Below are 20,089 nucleotides of genomic sequence, written 5' to 3' on the forward strand. Positions count from 1 at the left end.
GCATTTTTAACCCCACCTTAATATTTCAATCCAAAAATCTCCCTAAACATCCTGTTTCTAAGGTCACAATCCCTTTTTACAAAACAGATAAAGTCTCACTGTAGTTCCCTGAGTCTAGAGGGCACATTCTGACTCAGAGTGTATGTGTGTTGGGGGGGTGGGGTGGGGGGGGGGGAGAGGAGTCCTTTGATCTTTGTCTTTTTATTTCATTTTCATTTCTTGGGAAAAAAAGGTTTTTTTTAAAAAGTAACATCACCTAAAGTTTTTTTTTTATTTAAGTGATTTTTTTAATCACCTAAAGTTTTGATGAAAAGTCTAAATGATTTTTTAAAATATATTTGGAGACCAATGTCACAGTGAATATATGAATAAGATAAGTATATACTTAAGAGAATCAAAAAGAAGTACTACATGAGGCAAAATTTCTACTCCTTTGCTCCGTGTCATAGCAATAATATTACAGAAGAATATATGTTAAATCTTTATTTTAGAAGTTGATTTGGGGGCGTAGGCAAATTGTTCTCATGAAAATAGAAAGACTTTGATATGGAAAAAGAGAAAAGACTTTAGGAATTGTCTTCTGGAAGGATTGAGGAATTATTACGTAATAATTGTGCCTTCCTCCACTACTTTCTGAATCTTAGTCCTATCTGTGGATGATTGGGTATAATATTATAGAACAAATTATAAGAATAAGGAATAAAAAGGAATATTTTGACATGGAAGTGACTCTTGATAGAGACCTTCAAAACTGTGAGACTCATCTATACCAAACAAAGTAAATGAAGGAAGGAAGGAAGGAAAGTTGGGAGGGAGAGAATTTCCACTATATACAAATGCTTTCTCTGTGTCTTTGCTATGTAAAAGCAGCACACACACAAGCTGTCATGAAGAAGATACTACCCCACCCATTGAGGTGATAGATTAATAGGAAATGGGATTTCAAGATCTCCCTACTGTTCAACTTCACTTCCATCAGGAGCAAAATGATCAAGTAGAAGAGCTAAATGGGACATTTCAGAGAACAACTCAAGAACACAGAATGTAAGTATTACAGTGAAGTGTGCAAATACCTAGCGTTGGAAAGTTAAAATTGAATGCCTTAGTCAAATCTCAAGCTAAAAGAATTGAAGAAAAAACTCAAGCCTATATCTATAATATTAAAAGATTCTATGAACAGAATATTAAATGATTCAAGAAGCATCAAAAGACAATGGAAGGAATACACAGTCACCGTGCCAAAAAATAAGTGGTCAACATTAAACCATCTCAAGTGATAGTAGTAGATGATAAGGAACCAACGATACATTTATTGTTACCTTCTTAGTCTCTAGCATCTTCCATCTTCAACCCCAACCACCTTCTTTCTCTGCACTCCAATTAAACCTTCTGTTCCTTGAACAATCATCAGCTAACTGAACTGGACTTTACATCAAACTCACCTGTAGCAGATTTAAGGAACTGATGCAATCCCTTTAACTTAAAGCTGAAATACCATAATATGATTAGCTGGTGACTGCTTATCAAAGTATATGGAATTGGTAGTCATTAGACATTGGTTCAGATCACTTGCTTTGAGGATGCCCAATGAATGGTGACCCAGGAATATCATATATTTACTTTTCAAATGGTCTCCTTGCTTTTTTATGACATATATTGATCTAGTAGGCAGGGTTCTGCCTCTATGAGTGTTATTGAAAGTTGCCTATCACTAACTATCATTGTTTATGTAAACAGTAAGCATTTACTCTGTACAAGTCAATAATTAGTGTATTTCAGTTTGAAAAGATGGTCTCTACGTGAATAATTTCTGTTTTTCAACTGTGTCTTAAATGCTAAACCAAAAAAATTTTATACCATCAGCTAAACTAACAATATTATCAATAGAATCATCTTAAGATCCAAGGGGTGATATATAATGTTTTCTATCATAAAATAATAATGTCTCTTAAAAAATGCCTTTAAAGTGAACCAGAGACATAGATAAGCCATAGGTGGTATATGAATAGATTTGGGGCTCCCACTTAATTCTAGCACCACAAGAACAATTAGTCTTATGCCATAGCCCTACTCAATACTCGCCTTCATGAAGAGATCGCGGAAGGACATGAGTGTTACAGTAAAGTGTGGTGAAGAAAGCAGATGGTGCCCAGCCATCAGAAAGAATCGTACCTGAAATCTTTTTGTTTTGTTTTAATCGTTTTATTAGAGGCTCATACAACTCTTATCACAATCCATACATACATCAATTGTGTAAAGCACATTTATACGTTCATTGCTCACCCCTCCCTCATGTACACTTGATAATTTATAAATTATTATTTTGTCATATCTTGACCTGTCCAATGTCTCCCTTCAACCACTTTTCTGTTATCCATCCCCCAGGGAGGAGGTCACATGTAGATCCTTGTAATTGGCTCCCCCTTTCCAACCTACCCTCCCTCTACCCTCCCAGTATCGCCACTCACACCACTGGTCCTGAAGGGAATCATCTGCCCTGGATTCCCTGTGTTTCCAGTTCCTATCTGTACCAGTGTACATCCTCTGCTCTAGCCAGACTTGCAAGATAGAATTCGGATCATGACAGTGAGGGGGGTAGTGCGGGAGGAAGCATTTAGGAACTAGAGAAAAGTTGTACTTTTCATTACTACATTGTACCCTGATTGGCTCGTCTCCTCCCTGAGACTCTTCTGTAAAGGGATGTCTAGTGGCCTACAAATGGGCTTTGGGTCTCCACTCCATACTCCACCCCCCTCATTCACTATGGTAAGGTTTTTGTTTCTTTGATGCCCGATACCTGATCCCTTCAACACCTCGTGATCACAGGGGTGGTGTGCTTCTTTCATGTGGGCTTTGTTGCTTTTGAGCTAGATGGCCGCTTGTTTACCTTCAAGCCTTTAAGAGCCCAGACGCTATATCTTTTGATAGCCGGGCGCAATCAGCTTTCTTTGCCACATTTGCTATGCACCCATTTGTCTTCAGGGATCGTATCATAGAGATGAGCATACAATGATAGGATTTTTTTTTGTTCTTTGACGTTTGATAACTGTTCGTTTTGGCACCACATGTTCACAGAGGCTGGTGTGCTTCTTCCATGTGGGATTTGCTATTTCTGAGCCAGATGACCGCTTGCTTACCTTCAAGCCTTTAATACCCCAGACACTGTATCTTTTGATAGCTGAGCACCATCAGCTTTCTTCACCACATTTGCTTATTCACCAGCTTTGTCTTCAGCAGTTGTGTTGGGAAGGTGAGCATCATAGAATGCCAATTTAATAGAAATGTTCTTGCATTGAGGGAGTACTTGAGTGGAAGCCCAGTATCCTTCTGCTACCTTAATACTAAACCTATAAATATAGGCACATAGATCTATTTCCCCTTCCTCATATATAAATATATTTGCATATGTCCTTGTCTTTATCTAGACCTCTATAAGTGCCCTTTGTCTCCCAGCTCTTTCCTCTATTTCCTTTACTTTCCTCCTGTCCCACTCTTATGCTCCGTCCCCGCCTGGGTTTCAGCAATTCCTCTTGGTTACATTACCCTTGATCATGCCCTACCAGGTCTACCCTCCTCACCACCGATTTGGATCTCTTGTTGTTCCCTTGTCCCTGGGTTTGTTAACACCACTACCTTTCCCCCCAACTCCCCCTCTCCCATGCTCCCCCAGAACTGCTGGTCCCGTTGTTTTCTCCTGCAGATTGTTCATCCAGCCTATCTTATTTGGACAGACCTGCGGAGATAACATGCACAAACACAAAACAGCAAAACAAAGCAACAAAATAACAACCACAAACCAATGACAAAGAACAAAATAAGACGCAACAAGAAAGAAAAGCTTGTAGTTAGTTCAAGGAATGTTTGTTGGCCTTTAGGAGTGTTTTCCAGTCCAGTTGTTGGGATACCACACTCTGGGCCCAAAGTCTACCTTAAGCATTCCCTGGGGACCTTGCCACTCCATTCCCTTGCTGTTTTGTTGCACGCCTTTAGTGTTTTGCCTCTGTGTGGTGGGATCAGATTGGGTGCAATTCCCACACTGTGTCTCCGGTGTTGTCCCCTGTAGGGCTATGAGTCAGTGAGGAATGTCATGTCTCATAGTGGGGCTGGCCATTTGGTTCTCTCTGTGGACTGGCTGCTCTAATTGGGAACATCGTCCTCAAGGCCTGTTGGGCCAGGATGTGCTCCATGTGCTCTAATCAGATATGTCCCTCTCCGGAGCTGCAGATTCAATGCCGTCCTTTGAAATAAATTATTCTGGGGGGAGGGGCAGGTGTCCACATAGTAGTTGAGATTAGGGCGGGCCCCCCTGTATCTGTGATTTTAAAGGTTTGTGAAGGCGATTGTGGCAGATGCAGTTAGGATAGGATGTTACATTTTAACCCGTGATTTCCCTTTGGAACAATTTAAAATTTATTTCATTTTAAAATATTTTCTTTCTTTTCAATCGAGGCTTTCTCTGTTTCATCATCGTTTGTGATTGTGTTCCGTATGACTTTCTGTGTATGACATCCAGAATAGGTCCATCTATAGTCAGTAAGTGCATGAAGAATTACTCCGGGGCATGGCAGGGGAGGGAGGGGGGAAATGGGGCTCTACCAACAGGAAGCACAAGAAGTACCTGTTCTGAAATTGATGGTGGTGATGACTGCACAACTCTTTCTCATACGATTGCACAATTAAATTTTATGATATGTGAATTATACACCGATAAAACTATTTTGATGGGGGGGGATGTGTCTCTGAGTAGACGCACGCATGCATTTGCCATTGAGAGCCCACCCAAAGAGAGAAAAGCAGAAGTGTTTACTGAAATCGTTTCCAGTTACCATCTAGAAATGTTTGCAAATTGCTCATCAAGGACCATAATTGCTCCATGTCTGATATTTTTGTTTTCTATAAAAGTTACTAGTAAATCTATTAATTATTCTATAAGGGCCCAAGAGTTGATCTTTAAGAGCACCAAGGGGTGAAGCTGGACACAATAGTCTAATCTGTTGGCAGACTTGAGGAAGAGAAGGAGAGAGTGTTCAATCAACTGAGTTGCGATGGCTGCTACTAAAGGAAAAAGAGATAACATGAAGGTCAGAGATCTTCCACACGGAAAAATTGCATGGCATCTAGTCTGAACTGGAAAGGGAGTTGTATGCATCAATAAATCCATGTGATTGCTTGAAAAACATTGCCCTTCACCTCCTTACCCAGCCTTTCAAACTAATGCCAGCCAGTTGATCCCAGTTCATCGCTACATTGTAGGAAAGAGTAGACCTGATTCAGAGGGATTCCAAGGATGTAAATCCTTTTGGAAGCAGACTGATATCTTTCTCTCATGATGTTAAACCTTTGAGTTATCAGCCAAGCGAACTGTGTCACCAAGACACCATAGTCGTCGTCTTCCTTTTAAACAATTATTTTATTGGGGGCTCCTATAGCACTCATCACAATCCATACATACATCCATGTGTCAAACACATTTGTACATATGTTGCCATCATCATTTTCAAAACATTTTCTTTCTACTTGAGCCCTTGGTATTAACTCTTCATTTTTTCCTTTCCCCCGCCTTCCCTCATGAACCCTGATAATTTATAAATTATTATTCATGTCTTACACTGTCTGATGTCTCCCTTCATCCACTTTTCTGTTGTCCATCCCCCTGGGAGGGGGTTATATGTAGGTCATTGTGATTGGTTCTCCCTCTCTCCCCCAACCTTCCTCATACCCTACTGGTATTACTACTCTCATTATTGGTCCTGAGAGGTTTATCTGTCCTGGACTCCCTGTGTTTCTAGCTATTATCTGTACACATGTACAATATCTGGTCTAGGTGAGTTGGGGGGGGGAAGCATTAAAGAACTAGAGGACAATTGGTGTCAAGCCAGTCAGGGTGCAGTACAGCACCGATGAAACATACAGAGTCTTACAGGGGATGCAAAACAAGAAAAATATTGTCAACTTGGTTCTACATATACTTATGATAAAGGTAGTCCTTCAGCTCCATTTGGCTCAGCAAAACATAATTGATGCTTAGGGGACCAACCCCCTCCCACCACCACGACCTATCTGGAGTCACAGACACAGGGTTACAATTCTGTATTGACTTTCAGTCAAGTTGTGGAGGCCTAGTTAAGGTATCTCCCTGTTTAGGGAGAAGCGGTTATTTTGTGCTCTTGGAGGAAGTAGAACCTAGTGGACTTCTCTGAATCCACCCAGCACCACTCAGGCTCCTTGAGGTGGCAGATATTATTATTGGTGTTTGTTTTATTTCTGTTAGTAGTCTTCGATTTAGATCAAACTCTATAGTCCAAATCCATTTGCCATCCATCCTGAGTGTGCCAAAGGTCATGCTTAAAAAAGAAAATTTCAAACAGAATTAGGGGATAATTTTTTCTAGCTTAAAATAAGATATCAGATCCCTGGTTGAACTGCATCTATTGCTAGGTTCTTTCATTTCTAGAGACGAATTTATTTTCTTTAGAAATATATTCTGGACAGAAGAATTTACTTCAGAGGACAGTTCAGGGAGAGGGACATTTCTGATCATAGCACACAGGAGCAAATGAAGGGGGAGGAAGAGAGAGTGGAGTACATCCTGGCCCACCAAGCCTTGAGATCGATATCCCTGAGCTGAGCAGTCAATGCACAGAGAAGACCATGTGGCCGGTCCCACTATGAGACACGATATCCCTCACTGACCCATAGCCCTACATGGGACAACACTGGAGAGACAGTGTGGGAATTGTGCCCGATCTGACCCTACCACACTGAGGCAACGCACTAAGGGTGTGCAACAGAACAGCAAGAGGAGCAGAGCAACGAAGTCCCCAGGGAATACCAAAAATAGACTTTGGGGCCAAGGTGTGCCACCCCATCAGACTCAACTGAAAAAACACTCCTAAAGGTCAACAATCAGACCTTGGACTATTTATAGACTTTTCTCTCTTTTATTTTTTTTTGTCATTGGTTTTGTTTTCTTTTGTTGCTTTGTTTTACTCTGTCTTGTTCTTTGTGCATATTATTATCTTTGAAGATCTTTCTAGATAAGCGGGATAAACAATTGGGAGGAGAAACAATGGGACCAATGGCTCGGGGGTGGGCATGAGAGAGGGGGAGGTGGGGGAAAGGAAGTGGGTGTTAACAAAATGAGGGACGAGAGAATAACAAGTGATCTCAAATTGATGAGGAGGAGGATGTAGTAGGCCTGGTAGGGCTTGATCAAGGGCAATGTAACCAAGAGGAATTACTGAAATCCAAGTGAAGGCTGACCATGATAGTGGGACAAGAGGAAAGTAAAAGGAAATAGAGGAAAGAACTAAGAGGCAAAGGGAATTTATAGAGGTCTAAATATAGGCATGTATACATGTAAATATAGTTATATATGAGGATGGGTAAATAGATCTATGTGCATATATTTATAGTTAAGTATTAAGGTAGCAGATGGACATTGGGCCTCTACTCAAGTACTCACTCAATGCAAGAACATTTTGTTTTATTAAGCTGGCATTCCATGATGCTCACCTTCCCAACATGATCACTGCAGGCAAAGTGAGTGCATAAGCAAATGTGGTAAAGAAAGCTGATGGTGCCCAGTTATCAAAAGATATGGCATCTGGAGTCTTAAAGGCTTGAAGATAAACAAGCGGCCATCTAGCTGAGAAGCAACAAAGCCCACATGGAAGAAGCACACCAGTCTGTGTGATCATGCGGTGTCAATGAGATCAGGCATCAAAGAACAAAAAAATCATATCATTGTGAATGAAGGGGAGTGTAGAGTGGAGGCCCAAAGCTCATCTGTAGACAACTGGACATCCCCTTCCGAAAGAGTTGCAGGGAGAAGACAAGCCAGTCAGGATATAGTTTAGCAATGATGAAGCATACAACTTGCCAATACTTCCTCCCTCCCACTATCAAGATCCCATTTTTACCTTACAAAGCCAGTTAGACCAGAGGATGTACACTGGTATAGATAGGACTGAAAACACAGGGAATCCAGGACAGATAAACCACTCAGGACCAATAATGAGAGTAGCGGTAAGGGGAAGGTGGGAGAGACAGGGGGAATGAATCACAATGATCTACATATAACCCCCTCCCTGGGGGACGGACAACAGAAAAGTGGGTGAAGTCGTACAGTGTAAGAGATGACAAAATAATTTATAAATTATCAAGGGTTCATGAGGGAGGGGGGAGCGGAGAGGGAGGGGAAAACATGAGGAGCTGATACCAAGGGTTCAAATAGAAAGAAAATGTTTTGAGAATGATAGTGGCAACAAATGTACAAAAGTATTTGACACAATGAATGTGTGCATGGATTGTGATAAGTCGTAAAAAACCCCCAATGAAATTATTTTTAAAAAGAAAAATATATATATAATCTTAAATGAGTTCTCATTACTTTCCATCTGACCGTTACGTATTTTTTGGCTTCCAACACACAATATTACCTTTAATATCATCTACCTCAATAATGGACATGATTTTTGGAGGGTTTCCTAGAAGTTTGAAGGTTAAAGTTATGTCTTAATTGGCTAGGCCATGATTCTTAATAGTTTAGCAGATGTATGTAATACACACATGTGTTCAGATGTCAACAGCCAATCCATTGAAAGGGTATTCCCTTAAGGTGTGTAGCCTGGATCCAATATATAAGGATGTTCTGGCAAAGCTCAAGTTCTCTTCATCCTGCATCTGGCCTCTGTTTCTTAGGATGTGAGCCAGCAGCCTGACATCTGGCTTGCGAAATTTCACTTCATCAGCCCATTGAAGCTTGCAGCCCAACACACACATTTGGGACCTGCCAATGTCAACAACTGCATAAGCCATTTCCTTGAAATAAGTCTCTCGAGATTATTTCTCTATATATAATATATTATATAGCCACATATATTTCACTGATTTTACTCTTCTAGAAAACCCAGCTTAAGGCAAATGTGCATGATCATTCCCAACTTTATTAGATGTTTCCTCCTCCACTTTTTAAGAACAGCAGGTGAGGTTTTCCTGGCATTATCAGAGTTCTGTATTTGATGACTCTTCCTCATTTTGAAATTCTACCTCAAGCTCTGAATCTTTGTCTTCCGCAGTAGTCACTGGTCCAAACCCCAGCCTTGACTTCTCTGTGGGAATCACAGAAACATTTTCCTCGTAGGAAGGTTTGTAACTGATGTGGTTGAGAAAGGAGATTATCCCTAGAGAAAGAACAATTTGAGGTGAGCTTCAATAGATGACTGGCCTTTGGGCTTTTAGAATTTTCACTCTCCCTCCAATACTCATTCAAAAAGCTCTTTTCGGTAAAGCTAGCCATCTCCTCCCACAGTGGAGTTTCATTACTCTCCTGTGTTTCCATTGCATTATAGTGTTTCCCACACTAATTAAGGGACAGCTTGAAACTCTTAGGTTCAAGTTATAGTTTCACCACGTGGTGTGCCGTCTTTGGCAACTGACTCAATATGCCCTGGCCTCAGTGATGCAGCATGAGTAAGCCTAAGTTTTTTGACTCCAAAATATACGCTTTCTCTATTGTTCCACACTACCCCTCAATGCAGAAATGGTCTGAGCAAGGTTAGTGTCCTCTCTTGGTAGAAGCGACTGCTCATCTACCCTTCTGGTGTAGGGCAAAGGGATGACTCACCTGCAAACACATATAAGAAGTCACCACAGTAACTGAGATAATAGCTCCATAGGATGTTGGACTCCAGAACATCCCTATTATGCTGATGGACTTGGGCGAGGAATAAGGTGAGGCAGAGAAGCAAGCAGGTGGCTAGGACCCAAAGGACAGGTGTCAAAATCTAGGACTTTCCAGTATGTCTCCACCCCGCCCCCACCAACTTTTCTTCTGTCTCCAGAGACCCGATGCATGGCAAGGACCCAAAGGACAGGTATTTGGGGGTTGACTTAAAGGGGAAAGAGAATGGTATAGGTCAGCTAAGGTGCGTTGTATACAATGAGATGGAGCAGAGAGCTGGGAACTTAGTGTCATACTGGAAAAAGAGAGAAAGGCTGTGGAACAGGGGAGTGAAAGTCCTTCGGAGAATCATTGTTACCTTGCACATTTTACCATGGGCTTATGCTGCCAGTCTAGGTCTGTACCTGAGGTGAAGCTGAGCATGGATACCTTCAGATCCAAGTTGGTGGTCACTCTTCCTCTTCTCGGGAGGCAAGCACTGACGAGCCATCCAAGGGCAATGAGTATGGTAAGGACAGAGGTGAGGAAGAAGACCCTGGAGAATTGGAGGTAGTCTGTTAGGAAGAAGGGGAGAGGAACAGGCGTGGTTAGGCCAGTGGGGACCTCCCCTTAAGACAGACAGACAGACAGACTCGAGAGAAGGGAGTGAGGACAAAGAAGGATCGTTGTGTGGCAAGAGGGGCAGTGACAAGAGCCTTTTTTCCTAACTCATCATTGATACCTGGAATTTCTTAAACAGAAAGATAAAGCTGTCATTGGTAAACTAAAGCTAATATGCAAACCCTCCTGGGTGAATTAACACATTAAATTTAGTTATACGTGGGATACTAGCTTATAAGTCGTGTAACCTTAACATCACAAGGCAAATGAAAATGTTTTCTTTTTTTCGGGTTCTAATTCTAAAAGTAATGCATATTTAATACAAACATAAGAAAGAATGCAAAAGTACAAAGAAACAGGAAGACAGTCACTCACAGCTCCAAGACCCCAAAGCAACCACCGTTAGCATATTATTTTATTTCTTTCTAGTTTTTATTTTTTATTATTTTGTTTCTTTCAAGATTCATGAGAAGGATAAACTCTGTCATTGAGTCCATTCAGACTCAGAGTCGACCCCGGAGGACAGGGTAGAACTGCCCACGGCGAGTTTCCAAGATGGTAATGCTTTATGAATCTCCCTCAGAAGTCAGAGGCCACTGGTGATTTTCAAACTGCCGACCTTGCTGTTGGCAGCCCCACTCGCAACCCCTGTACCACCAGGAGAAAGGGGACAGTATTTGGAAAATACAGTCTTGATGACAGAAATGAAGCTGAGGACTGCAAAATAAAATTTTTCAAGACCAGCGGCCTGTTCATCGTAAGTACCCTTTTTCAACAACTCAAGAGTTGTGCTTCTCCAGGTGGAATACATAGAAAAATCTTCTGACAATATAAGTAAAGATGGGAGGATGAGGGGCTGATATGAAGATAGTAACCAATGACATCGAACTGTTCTTGTACAAATCGTTGGGTGTGTGAGGTTTTGTTGTGTACACTTTCACCAAAAATAAGGTCAAGTATATTTTTAAAATTCCCAGCCTCTGTCATATCCAGGGAGACCCACGCTACATAGGCACAAACTAATCTCTTGAAAATATGGCCAAATATATTGCTGTTGCCTTCCTGCCATCCGTGGAAATGTCTGAGTCTTAGAGGGGCACCCAGGTAGGGGTTCATTTCCCAGTAAACTATAAATAAATAAAAGATTATGGATAAAGGAAAAAGGTAACATGATAAGCTTTCTCTCAGTTCACTGCACCCCTGCTATAAACATAATTTTTAATGGTTATACTATGTTATGGCTATCATTAATTTTAATCAGTCAATACTATATTCCTATTTACTCAACGAGTTACCCATTGTTGAGTTTGGGAAATTTTATTTCTCTGTCAAGTGTATCTGACATAGACAGGTCTTGTCACCCTGTGATTATAAAGTGAAGTCATAAAAAAATAAAATAAAATAAAGTGAAGTCATATCTACTTTCATTCCTATATCATAGTGATTTCAAGCTGTATTGTTGGAAGCTAACCCCCCCCAAAAAAAAATGTCTCCCACTTGCTTCTGGGAGCTCCCAAGATCCTATCTCACATTTGCTCAAGAATCCACCCACTGCTGTGGCTTCAATTCTAACTCATAGAGATCCTACTGGCAGGGGCTGGAACCCATAGGGTTTCTGAGGCTGTAAATATTTACAGAAGCAGGTTTTCCTATCTTTTTTCCCTTGGAGGAGCTGGTCAATTCAAAATGCTGACCTTCCAGTTAGCAGCCAAGTACATAAACATTGTACCACCAGGGCCCCCTCTGGTCAAAAATGGGTCTGCTAATGTTCATCTGCTGTACCCCAGAGCTACTCTCCTGCTCCTTTTGCTTCCATCTGTTGGCTCCAGATCTCTGACGCTAGCCCCATGATGGGATGGTGGGGAGACAGAAGAGAGGGCGTGGTAAACTTCATTTGTCTGTAGCACATTACTCAAAACACATCTCTCACTATTTCTCTAGGCAAACCCACAATTTTAACAATATTTTTCTGAATAGGTCTGAAATAGAGAGCAGCTTATAATTGTTAGTAGATAATAGCTTTCCTAAATAAAAGACTCAGCATTATCCTCAATATCCTTCGCAGGTTGCCTCCTTGTCTGGCATCTTTCATATCTCAAGGTGGCGGGAGCCCCACTACAGAAAAGTTCTTAGTCCAAGCCCAATTTCCAAGAAACCTAGAGAGAAGAAACGACATACCCAAGCTTATCTCCATTAAGATCTGCCTCCTAAATTCCATTCTGCTCTTTCGTCCTTGCCACTGGCTAACATGACCACGCAGCGTAATCTCCGTTAGGAGAACTCATGCTTCCTCTGGGACTTTCTGGCACCCCAGAAGCTGGGGGAACCTCTGACACCACCGCCCTGAGCGCATCTTCAAGACTCAAAGCAAAGATACTCCCGCAGTCTACTGAAAACCAAACAACAAAGTTCAGTTTCACTAATAAAAAGTGTCTTTCCTGAGCATAATGCTCTTTTAAGAACCAGCTATATGAGATCCAGCTGACAACACCAACCAGAAACCTTAGCCAGAACTCTTTGGAGGTGCACATTTATGTTAACGAGGAAGGGAACAACTCAGAAATGGAATGATTGCTCAACTCGATGCAGTCAATGCCACTGCGTTGTCCGTGTAGACTGTTGAATCGGTGTCTGTTTTGCTGTGTACATTCTGAACAAGAATAATTAAGTAGTTTGGGTTTGTTTTTTTAAAGAGAATGCACGCTCACAACCAGAGGTGACCTGTTGTGTGCTCCTAACAGGTTAGCAACATCAAAACATGACAATCCAATAGCATCCTGTGTTCCAAAGCCTGGGCTAGTCACATGTAGCAAGATTAGCCTGTCAGAGCTATGTGATGTACAGTTTAGTTCCAGCGTGTTAGACATTTGTGTAGCCTTTAGCCCCTAACCACCCCTAGAACTTAATTACCCTGTTGACAGTTCTGTGCTCCTACTTACAGCCCTCTGAAATCGCTAATGATAGCCAGCAAGAATGGCTGACCCACGGCAGACCAATTTGATGGTTGAGCTTCGAAATTTGGACTTGATACCAATTGACGCTCATTTTCTGTTTTGTTTGCTAGAACCAGTGTCTTAGTGTGGGCACATTAGAGCAACACATCCACAGAAACTCATGTATAAGAGAGAGTTTTATATGAAGGTAAGTGCACATCAAGAAAACATCCCAAGCCCACAAGTCCAACATGAACCCATATGTCCAACACCAATCCACAAAGTCCTCCTCCATCTCACAAAACATACACAATGATGCCGACTGCAGAAGGAAAGCCGAATCAGTGAATGTGTAAGCATCTCAGCGCTGGCAGGGGTCTCCACACGGCTGCTCCAGCACCCAGGGCTGCATCGGGGTAGGTCCATGTGGCTTCTCAGGGATGTCTTGCAGGAAGTCAGCCTTGCAAGCTGAAGCAGGGAACTGGCTAAGGCAGCTACCCCTTGGTCCGACCATCAGAAAGCAAGAGACCCAAGAACTCGAAAAGCGAGGCTCACGGAGCCTTTTATCTCTCTGCCCTTCAATTAACCCCACAGGTGCTTATTGGCCAGGTTGGCACAATAAACTAACCCACTTAGTAACCATCAGAGAACGTTTCCTTTTATGCGAAGACCTTTACTTGATCTCTTACAGCAGTGGCCTCATACAATATTTGTCCTTTTGTGATTGACCTGTTTCCCTTGGCAGAACGTCCTCTAGGTTCAACCGAGTTCTGAGGTGTTTCACAGATTCCCTGTTCCTCTTCAACACTGCCCAGTATCCCCGTGTGCAGGTACCCCAGTTTCTTTATTCTGCCACTCATGGGCAATTGGGTTGTTTCCATCTTCTTGTTACTGTGAATAGTGCTGTGATGAACATGATGTGCATATACCCATCCATGTCACCATTCTTCTTTCTCCAGGACATACAGTGTACTAGTGGGCTGGCTGCATCGTACGATATTCCCATTTCCAGCTTTTAAAGGAAGGGCCGTGCTGTTTTCCACAGCGGCTGTACCGCTTTACAACCCCACCAGCAGTGTACAGATGTTCAGCCTCTCTACATCCTCACTAACACTAGTTTCTGGGGTTTTTTAAACTTTACTATTAATACTGGGGTGAGATATCTCATTGTTATTTTGATGTTCAACTCTAATACCTAATAATAGCAAGCATTTCTTTGTGTATTTGTTGGTGATGTCAATCTTTATCGAAGCATATTGCCGCAACTTCTCCTGCGGAGTGGCTGGTGAGTTTGAACCAATACCGTTGGTTAGCAGCAACATATTCTAACCACAGTACCATGAGGATATATATAAATAGAGGCCTGGGGAGAAATGCATGCCAAGGAAATGACTCATGTACTTGTGGATGCTGACAAATCCCAAATTCATAAGTCGGGTGTCAGATTGGTAACTCCCGTGGCTGCAGGAGATATTTACCCACTCTGCTGTTCATGGGGTCCTTGTGCATAAGAACCACCTCAACAGCAAGAAATAAGAACAGGCATCCACGCTCCTGCCAGGATGCCTTGACTCCACGCAAGAACAGCAGCTCGAAACCACCAGCTACTCTGAGGGGGAGAGATGAGGCTTTCTGCTCCAGCAGAGGTTGACAACCTCGGACATTCCAGAGGCCATGCTATCCTAGCCTAGATGGTCGTTGTGAGTCAGAATTAACTCAATGGCAGTGAGTTGTTGTTTTGGTTTTGGAAGGGAAGATACAACTTCCTGAGACTCAGGGGAATTACCCAGAAGGAAGTGCCATTTTCAAATGGTAAAGATCCTGGCTGGGGCCTTGGCATGTTGGAGAAGAGGCGATGAAATCCTCCCCGGTAGCTCCGTTGGAGGGTGAGGACAAAGCACAGCGACACAGCTTAGTAGCACCTCCTGTGTGGTGGCTCCCAGGGGCCTAGTTCGGGACTATGCAGCAACTTGGTTAAAATGTCTCCCTTGGGGCTCATGGGGTAGGAGAGTCAGGGAGGGAGGGGGAAAAGGAAGAGCCAATACCAAGGGCTCAAGTAGCAAGAAAATGTTCTGAAAATGATGATGGCAACAAATGTACAAATGTGCTTGATACAATTAATGGATGGATAGTTACAAGAGCTGTAAGAGTCCCCAATAAACTGATTTATAAAATATATAAATAAAAATGAACTGCATCTGTGAATTGCAGTAAATTCCAAAGAAAACCTTCCTTCTTCGCCCTCATCAAAATAATTCAAGTAACTCTCTGTGGCAACACATTCCTGTACATTACAGTCTGTTCTCATTTATGCTGTAGGGCATTGGGGGAAGTGTTGGTTCTATCCAGTAGCAAAGTGAAACTAGTGTCCTCTCTCAGCACCCCTCCCCCCCAGTCCCCGCCACCCACCCTTTATCTCCTTAGCCACAGCCACAGCAGCAAAGCCCTCTGTCAACTGAAGCCAGCTGAGGTCAGACACAGAGGCAGAATGGTCTGAAGTGAGATCCTGAGCCCACCTGAGCTAGCCTGTGTGGAACTCTCAGACATGACTAAGAGCAAAGAGACCAAACCCACACTCCTATTGAGCCTCATAGAAACCCTCTACAGGGTTTCTGAGACTGGAAATTGTTACTTGAGCAGACAGTCTCATCTTCCTCCCATGGAGTGACTGGTAGGTTTGAACTGCCAACCTTGGAGTTAGCAGCCCAACGCCTCGTCCACAACATCACCAGGACTCTTGGTGGTAAGGAGAAAGGGACCTAAATTCCTAAAATCCAGTAGGGAAGACCCTGAAATTTTGAACTTGGACCATAACGTATTTGGGTAATAATAGCATATTATTGTCATAGGCTGATGAGGTTTGGGGGATTCCTTATGAAATTTGTACTATAAACTTCATCATTGAATTAGGACTAGTTGACATTGGAAATAACGGTGGAATGACAGGTGATTTTATGTCAACTTGGGGGTGGAGTCCACCTGTCGATCAGGTCACAACCTCATAATGCCTCCTGGGAGGTGTGACTTTTATAAGAGAGACGTGGGGACGGCTTCCCACTCTCTGCCCCTGCCCCTTCCTGCTTCCAGGGGTGGCCTCATGTGGACCATCTAACTCAGAGAGCTGTCAGCACCTTGCCATATTTCCACTGACCTTGGATCCACGTGATTCTGCACCCACGTGTGTGATCTTCCTGCATCCTGATTCATCATCCTTTCTGCATCATCGGCCTACAGCTACATGGGTCTGAAGAGGCCTCCAGCTAGCACTGGTCTCGTGGACTTGAGTTAGACTGGGCTGGAGTGCCTTCTTGATATTAAGTTACTTCTTGATATAAAGTCCCTTCTTATACATCTATGAGTGTCATGGTTTTGTTTCTCTAGACAACTCTATCCACAACCTAATAGAAGTGGATACTTGACTTATAGTTGGCTTTGTCAGTCTGTCTCAAAGGTGAACTCACAGTTCCAAGAAATAAATGATTGGCTGTTTTAAGTGATAAACTTTTGAGAATCTAACTCATTAAATATTTAAATGATAATCTCAAGACCTGGGTTCCAATCTGGACATCCAATTATATAGACATCATCGCAGTTTAATTAAACTTCAGGCTTAAATCTTGCAGTCCTTCTAATTTTCTTTAGACTTAATTTTTAGGGGTGGCATGACTGAGTCAGAGAAGATGAATATTTGAAAGTGTCTGTGTACACTTTACAATATTGCTTTGGCTTTACTAATTACATGGGCCCAGTGTGCATGGGAGGAGCCCTGATGGTGGTGTGGGCGGTAGCCTCAAGGTCATCAGTCTGGAACCACCAAACCCTCCGAGAGAGAAAAAGGAGGCTTTCTACTCCCGTAAAGAGTTCTAGTCTTGGAAACCCCACAGGGGCAGTTCTACCCTGTCCCAGAGGATCACTATAAGTCTGGTCTGACTCAATTGTAGTGAGTTTGCTTTGCGTTTTCAGTGTATTTGGGAGTACACAGCCTTGTGCATTATCATTTAAAAATCTCTGTTGATTCTAAGTTTGAAAAAGTATATCACATTGTTCACTTGATCTTCCTTTTAAAAATAATGATTGAAATCAAAACAGTGTTTTCTACACCGATTAGGCATTTGCAGCTATTATTTTGTGAAAGGTCTTCTCACAGAAAAATGCATTTCTATGGCCATTGTCTTTATTCTTATCTTTCATATTTTCTCTTTTTGGTGGAAGGGGCCATTGAATTACCTGCCTGCCTTTGGTTTTGGTTTCTTCCCAAGATGCTGCTTCAGGATCCTGCTCCTAAGTTGAGCCCATGGTCAAATAACTGACAGCAAAATTGGGCCGAGATGCCCAGCCCCTGTCATCTGTGACCCTGATTCTCTAAAAGGAGAAATGACTACTTCATTTGTGTGTTTTCTTTAAATCCCTGTTTCTCTGTCTAAATGTATATGTGATGTATAAAAACTGTGGTGTTCTGTCTTTCTTCTAAATGTTGGTTCTGATCGCAAAATGTGTGCATATATTTCTTCCATCCCAGAAGCTGATTTTAAAATGTAAATTCAAATTTATTTGCAGTAACCTAAAATTTTATGTAGGCAATTTACCCTCAGTAGTACACATTTGTTTTTTCAATGCTACACTTCAGAAATGCAGTTAGGTTCTTGTCTACTGCTGGCAAAAGAACAAGCAGACCTTGAAAGTTAAATCTCAAGGCGGTCAAGACACTTTGCTTCCCATTCCAGCTATAATGAGTCACTTCTCTGTTTCTATTGTAATAGTGATCGCTCCATTTCACCCAAACACCTTTTAGGTGACAAAGAAAGTCTTCTCAGAGTAGAGCCAAAACCAAAACCCACTCACTGCCATCATGTCAATTCGAACTCAGAGTGTCCCTCTCGGACAGAGTACAAGTGCTCCACAGGTTTTCCAGGACTATGGAACATTATGGAAGCAGACAGACTTATCTTTTCCCCTATTGGAACAACTGGTGGATTTGAACCACACACCTTGCAGTTAGCATCCCAGTGCTCCCCATAGTACCATCAGGGATCCTTTCCAGAGAGTAAAGAGTGTATCAACTCATTATTCAGGAGAGGGAGCAACCTGGGGTAGAGGGAGAAAGGGCACACAAAGTTCTAGTCTGGGCTTGGAAAGGTGAGGGCCAAAAGATGAAGGAAGAGAGATGAAGGGTCGATGTTGCAGGATGCCCTGCACAAGGGAGCCTGCAGCATTGAACATATTGGCACTCACAGGTGTGGGTGTCGCTCCAGCACAGTTCATGGTTGCAGGAGGTCCAGAGTCCTGTGTAGAGCTCAAGGCCATTCTTGGTCACCAGGAACTGCACCCAGTTCAGTGGGGACATGCAGATCAGGATTAAGAGGCCAAAGCCACAGAGACTACCACAGAACATTCGGATGTTGTTGTATGTCTGATCCACATGCTGCTGCCGCCTCTGGGGTGGCATCGAGGCACTCGGATATTTGTTGGTGGGGAGGGTAGGCTATAAGGATGAGGGAAAGATTGCCTACCCAGGAAGTTAACCCCGGATCCCTGGGCCTCCTACTCTTTGCTACCTCATTTCCCCATGGGGGTTTGATGTATGGGCATCTCTCCCTACCTCTGCAATGAAAAAGAAACATATCAGGGTACCATTTCCCATCTGTCCTTAGGAGACTGTCTGTCTAGCCCTACCTTTCTTGAAGTCAGTTTTCTTCCCAACTGACCTACAATGAGGCACCTCCTCACCCTTTGGTAGTTCGGGTTCCCCTTTATTTGGGGGATCTCAGGATTGTAGAAGGTCATGCTTAAGTGATCCCTCTCCATCTTGGCAGCCAGTTCACTCTCTAACTGTCACGGAATCCATCTCAGCATATCCAACAAGGGCCAGAACTCATGACATGTCACAGATCCGGTTTCTGTTTCCTGTTCCAGATCTGGTCAGATCACAGAAAAAGGACCACATTTTCAGCGTCTGTCTGTGTGTGATTCTCCTTGCCCACCCTTCTTTGACTTCTTCCAATTATTTTATAAAATCAGTCTATAAAGATGTTGTTAGCAACCGCTGTGTGTCAGGCCTTGCGTGAAGTGCTGGAACACAAGATGAATAAGACGCAGTTTCCTCATAGCAGACACACAAAAGCGTCACTCATCTATCTCCAGGACGCAGTAACACGTGGTTATAATTGGAACTGTGGATGTTTCAGTAGGCCCGAGTCCTGCTCTTGCCATAACTCAGAGAAGCCCCTAGTGTCCTTCAATAGACTCCCAGGCCAGTCTGTAAGCCATAGTTCTCCACGTTCATCCACTCTTTTCTTCCCTAGCTCCCTGTTTTCAATACCCTCTACTCATGAAGTCATTTAAGGAAGCGACACCACTTCCACAGTCATTGTCCCTGCCCCAGCTGGTGGGGCCCACTGTATCCATAGCCCTGGCTACCCCCAGCAATGCGCTGAAGACTTCCACTCTCCCCAGTAATGCAGTAGTCCGGGTGATCCTAGCAACACCGACGAGGATGGCCTGCCCCAGGCTCCACTGCAGCACAATTTGTGCCCAGAGCATCTCAAAGTCTCCTTTTCAAATCGCTCTCTCAGCTACTGTCTTAATGCCTTCCCTCACAGGGGCTTAAAATCCAAGATGCCCTCCTCTTCCACAGCACGGACATTGGCTCCCATCGATTCCTAGTCAGATTATCAGTGTATTTCCCTCCCTGCCAAAAAACCAACTTTGATTCTGAAGTTTGGGCCGAACCACTTGACCTGGCCACACTATTCTCCAGCACACCTACGCAGCCCAACCTGTTGAAACTCATGCTTCATTTCCCTGGACGGGAATTACTACAGGACCCAGGACCGCTCCTTGCTTCAGCATCTACTCCTGCCTCCTTCTGCCG

The 20,089-nt window shown here is 43.0% G+C and overlaps 1 protein-coding gene across 1 annotated transcript; it reads right to left on the minus strand.

Moving 5' to 3' along the window:
- Positions 1 to 9,006: 9,006 nt before the first annotated feature.
- Positions 9,007 to 19,023, minus strand: TMEM202 (transmembrane protein 202). Its single transcript, XM_075535563.1, has 5 exons — positions 18,946 to 19,023; positions 18,445 to 18,700; positions 10,090 to 10,239; positions 9,629 to 9,760; positions 9,007 to 9,185 (listed from the first exon to the last, which is right to left on the minus strand). The coding sequence occupies exons 1-5, from the start codon at positions 19,021 to 19,023 to the stop codon at positions 9,007 to 9,009; spliced, it is 795 nt and encodes a 264-aa protein (XP_075391678.1).
- Positions 19,024 to 20,089: the final 1,066 nt, after the last annotated feature.

This window comes from Tenrec ecaudatus, chromosome 17, assembly GCF_050624435.1.
Source record: "Tenrec ecaudatus isolate mTenEca1 chromosome 17, mTenEca1.hap1, whole genome shotgun sequence".
Classification (NCBI taxonomy): Eukaryota; Metazoa; Chordata; class Mammalia; order Afrosoricida; family Tenrecidae; genus Tenrec; species Tenrec ecaudatus.